The sequence below is a fragment of the Ursus maritimus genome, unplaced genomic scaffold (genome assembly GCF_017311325.1).
Source record: "Ursus maritimus isolate PB19 unplaced genomic scaffold, ASM1731132v1 scaffold_28, whole genome shotgun sequence".
In the NCBI taxonomy this organism is placed as follows: Eukaryota; Metazoa; Chordata; class Mammalia; order Carnivora; family Ursidae; genus Ursus; species Ursus maritimus.
Window position 1 is genome coordinate 26,864,635 of NW_024425341.1, and position 4,510 is coordinate 26,869,144.

At 42.8% G+C, this 4,510-nt stretch overlaps 1 protein-coding gene across 1 annotated transcript; it reads right to left on the minus strand.

Moving 5' to 3' along the window:
- Window positions 1–425: 425 nt before the first annotated feature.
- On the minus strand, window positions 426–1,370 carry LOC103679353 (olfactory receptor 2B2). The gene has a single exon (XM_008708863.1). It carries the CDS (start codon window positions 1,368–1,370, stop codon window positions 426–428), a length of 945 nt encoding a protein of 314 aa, XP_008707085.1.
- Between the last annotated feature and the right edge of the window lie 3,140 nt (window positions 1,371–4,510).

The window sequence follows — 4,510 nt, forward strand, 5'->3', positions numbered from 1 at the left end:
TGATTAAAGTTGACTCAGGATGGCAGTCATATGTTGTTTTTTTAAAATATATGATTATTTCTAATTTATTTGGGATTCATTTGGAAATAATTTATACCAAATATATTTTCTAAACTTTTAGATATATTTTTCTCTAGTTATTACACCAATTTCCCCCGACACTAAGTTAGCTAGCAGTTAGGGTTAACTAGTGGTTAGGGCTAGGGAGGAAGATGACGTGACCTGATAGGATTCATATTGTAAGCCAGGTATTCTCATAAGTGGATAACAACTATGAGATCACCCAGACTTCTTGCTTCTTTCTGGTCCTGCTCCATCGTGAACTTTGTGAGAATTGGTGCACTGTTCTCTCATCACTTCCATGCCCAGCTTCTTCCCGGGAAGGCAAACACATATATCTGTGCTTCGTGGGTCTACTTTCCAGATCATCTTGTCTTGACCCAAAACTCCTTGGTCAGTGCTCTTCTCAGGGCAGCCTTCACATCCTTGTTCCTCAGTGTATAGATAAACGGATTGAGTGTGGGTGTGACAATCCCATAGAAGACAGCCATGATCTTCCCCCTGTCACGAGAGTAGCTAGAGGGAGGCTGGACATACATACTGATGGCCGGGAAGTAGAAGAGGGACACCACCAGCAGGTGCGAAGCACAGGTGTTGAAGGACTTCCAGCGACTTTCAGCAGAGCGGATTCTCATTACTGCCCGAGCAATGAGCACATAGGTGCCCAGGATGAGGGTGAGGGGCACCAGAAGTAGCAATGCCCCCAGCACGTTGAGCTCAGCCTCATTCACATGAGTATCAGCACATGCTAGTTTCAAAAGAGCAGGAACTTCACAGAAGAAATGGTCCATCACCCTGTGTCCACACCGTGGGACCACCACGGTGAGAGTGGACTGCACAAGGGAGTTGGCAAAGCCACTGATCCAGGTCCCAGTGGCCATGTGGATGCAGCGTCTCTGACTCATGATGATTGGGTAGTGAAGGGGCTTGCAAACAGCAGCATAACGGTCGAAGGCCATGATGGCTAGAAGTATACATTCAGTAGAACCCAAGGCCAAGAAAATGTACAGCTGGGCAACACAGCCACCGTAGCTGATGGTCTTGTCTGGTCCCCTAAGGTTGACTAACATCTGTGGCACAGTGCTGGTGGTGTAGCAGAGGTCCAGTAGGGATAGATTGGAGACAAAAAAGTACATGGGACTGTCAAGCTGGGGGTCCAGGCGGGACACAAGGATAATGGAGATATTCCCAAATAGGGCAAAGATGTAGGCCACCAGAAAGATTACAAAGAGTGGTGTCTCCAGCCAGGGATGGTCAGAGAATCCCAGTAAGATAAAATCATCTTGTGAGCTCTGATTGCTGATCCACATATTGTCACTAACAGGTGAAATTCTAGCTGGAACTTCTAAATAACCACTGCTAGCAATGGGTGTCAGTAGTAAAAGGAAGCCAAGGAGAGGTAGGGATAAGAGATGGTGAGATGAAATTCCCATTTCTGCTATAATCTGCACCCATACCGTGACTATGGTAAAATGTTGAGTCAACATTGCCAATGGAATGTTGAAAGATTATTAAGAGAAGAATAAAGAGAGCACCAGCAAAATAGGACACTTGGCTTCTTTTATGGGTGCTTTCCAGTTAGTTACTCACTCCTTTTGGAATTTTGTATCTTCTAAAAAGGTTCAGTAGCACTCCCGTCAACTGTACATATTATCAATATTTTAAAAAAGATTTTATTTATTTATTGGACACAGAGAGAGAGACAGGGAGAGAGGGAACACAAGCAAGGGGAATGGGAGAGGGAGAAACAGGCTTCTCACTGAGCAAGGAGCCAGTCACGGGCTCGATCCCAGGACTCTGGGATCATGACCTGAGCCAAAGGCAGATGCTTAATGACTGAGCCACCCACGGAGCCCTGTACATGTTATCAATATTTAATGACAACAGCAGAGTACAGATTAAAGCAGAGTGGGAGGAGACAGAGCTTCCCAAATACAAGTCAAACAAAGGTCAGCTTGAGGGGGTAGGTGGATGTCCGTCTTAGACTGACTTGGTGAGAATCTTCGTGGGAACTGAAGCACTGCGCACATCCCATGTGATGAAAGGATGTAGTTTCAGGACCCCGCTCACCCCTTCTCAGCATAATGCTGTCCTATTCAGAAATATTTAAAATAGGGAAAAGAAACAAAAAGTTCAAACAAGATAACATACACACAAAACAGCCCTCAAAACCTTGCTGTGAAAATGTTGCTTTAAGAATATCTGGGTAAATGTGATGTAATTTTTACCTCTGAGGGAGATCACCAGAAAGAGCTTCAGATAGTTGGCTCCGTGAAATTCAGGGCTGAGTATAAATTTCCAACCCCTCAGGATATCATTTAAATTTAAATCCCCCCGTTTATTCTCCCCTCTTACTCACTGTCACAGATGCCTACCACTGGAGGCACCTCCACGGCTCCCCCAACCAGATCACACAATTTCTTTATTATAAAACAATCTGATGACATGGATGGAGCTAGAGAGTATTACGCTGAGCAAAATAAGTCAGTCAGGGAAAGACAAATATCATATGATTTCACCCTATGTGGAATTTAAGAAAGAAAGATGAATTTATCCAAACAAGAGAGATGGAGGCAAACCAAGAAACAGATTCTTAACTACAGAGAACACCCTGAGGGTCACCAGAGGGGAGGTTGGTGGGCGATGGGAGACACAGGCGATGGGAATGAAGGCATGCACGGGTCATGATGAGCACTGGGTGATGGACGGGAGTGATGAATCACTATGTTATACACCTGAAATTAACATCACACTGTATTTTAACTATGCCAGAATTAAAATTAAAAAAAAATAAAAGAATCCAATGACTATTTTTTCCATTCTCTAAAATACTAAATTCCTTTCAGTTTTGCTCCCATATCATGGCAAATTCATCTAGTATTTCTCTCTAGTTATTTTATGACAGGCGTTTGCCTTCTTCCTTCAAACCTGGCCATTCCATTTTCCAGCTGTGTGACTTTGGAGATGTCACATCATCTGTTTTGTGCTTCAATTTCCTGCTCTTTAAAATGAGCATGGTTTTCTCATAGGACTGAGTGATATACTGTAAATTGCGTATGTAACTCATTCTTTTCATATGTTAATCATTCGATAGCTATTAATAGTTATTATTTATTTCCTTACTTATGAATTCCCTAAAGTACAGGATTTTTCTTTTTTCTGTGCATGTGTACACAGTGTATGTGATATTTGCAATAAATGGATGATTGTTTAGGAGAACAACCCAGGAACCTCTGATTACTTACTGATCTGTTCCTCTTATTCTTCTTGTGCTCCCGACTGGTAGGATTGGGGCACCTAGGCGCCAGATCTATCTCCTAAGTTGGTGTCACTGAGTTATGGAATCAGACAGTAGGGGCATGAGTGACAGGTGGCGGGAAGACCCGCAAGCCCAGACCATGGAATTACTAAATCCAAAACTGAGCTCGTTACCCATCCGTCTCACACTTACAGGGTCTTTGTTTTATGGATGGAGCCACAATTCTTTCAGTGCCCAGAACCCAATGGTTATCTTTGAATTGCAATTGCCCGTGTGTCAGGTTGTCAAGCTCGACCAATTCCTTCACACTGTCTGTCAGATTGATCCATTAAATCTGTGTCTATTCAGACACATTACAACAGACACGTAGACTACAGTTCAATGTTCCATAGTCACTAGCTTCCAAACTGCTCTTCCGGCTTACGATTGCTTTTATTTTCATAGCAACCTAGCATGTTTGGAGAAGTCTTTCTTGGTTCTGATCTTACCATGTCCATGGCAGCTCAAAATTAGTCAGTGAATCTCCATATTGAACACATTATAACACAGCCTTAGATTCAAGGGCTCGTACAATAATGGCTGCAACCATGTGGACAGACCCACAATCCAGCCCATTTACGCTTCCGCCTTTGTGGGGAACTCCTGCTGCTCTCCATCCTGTAGGGATCATTTCAAGTGAAAAAGGTCCCTAAGTATTTCCCACCCTCTCCTTTCTAATCCTCCAGAACACTGTACCTGCAATTCTCCTTTGATACACACCACGTTTTATTTTATATTTCTCTATATATTTCTGTTTCAGTTCCTGGCCTATTTTCCTGGCTGGATTGAGTATATACTTTCTAGGAGTAAGGACGTGACTTGTAGAAGTAAGGTTAGCTGATTCACCACATTTTAATTAATTCATTTGAAACCTGCAGCCCTGAAACTCTTCCCTCTGGTGTTCTGTTAGGTCACATTAGCGTCTTGATGTTACGATTTCCTTTCACTCATGACCTCAGTAAGGCTCATTGATACACCATCTCCTTCTCTACTCCAGACCAGGGAGCCAATGCAAAGTTAACATGTGTCTTAATTTACTCATTTCAACGGTTTTATTGCCATATTTAGGTATTCATTTCACCTCTGATTCACTTTAGATCTTTCTTCTTACTGTGATTGTCTAAGAATCTTCCCTTTGGTTTGATGCCATGC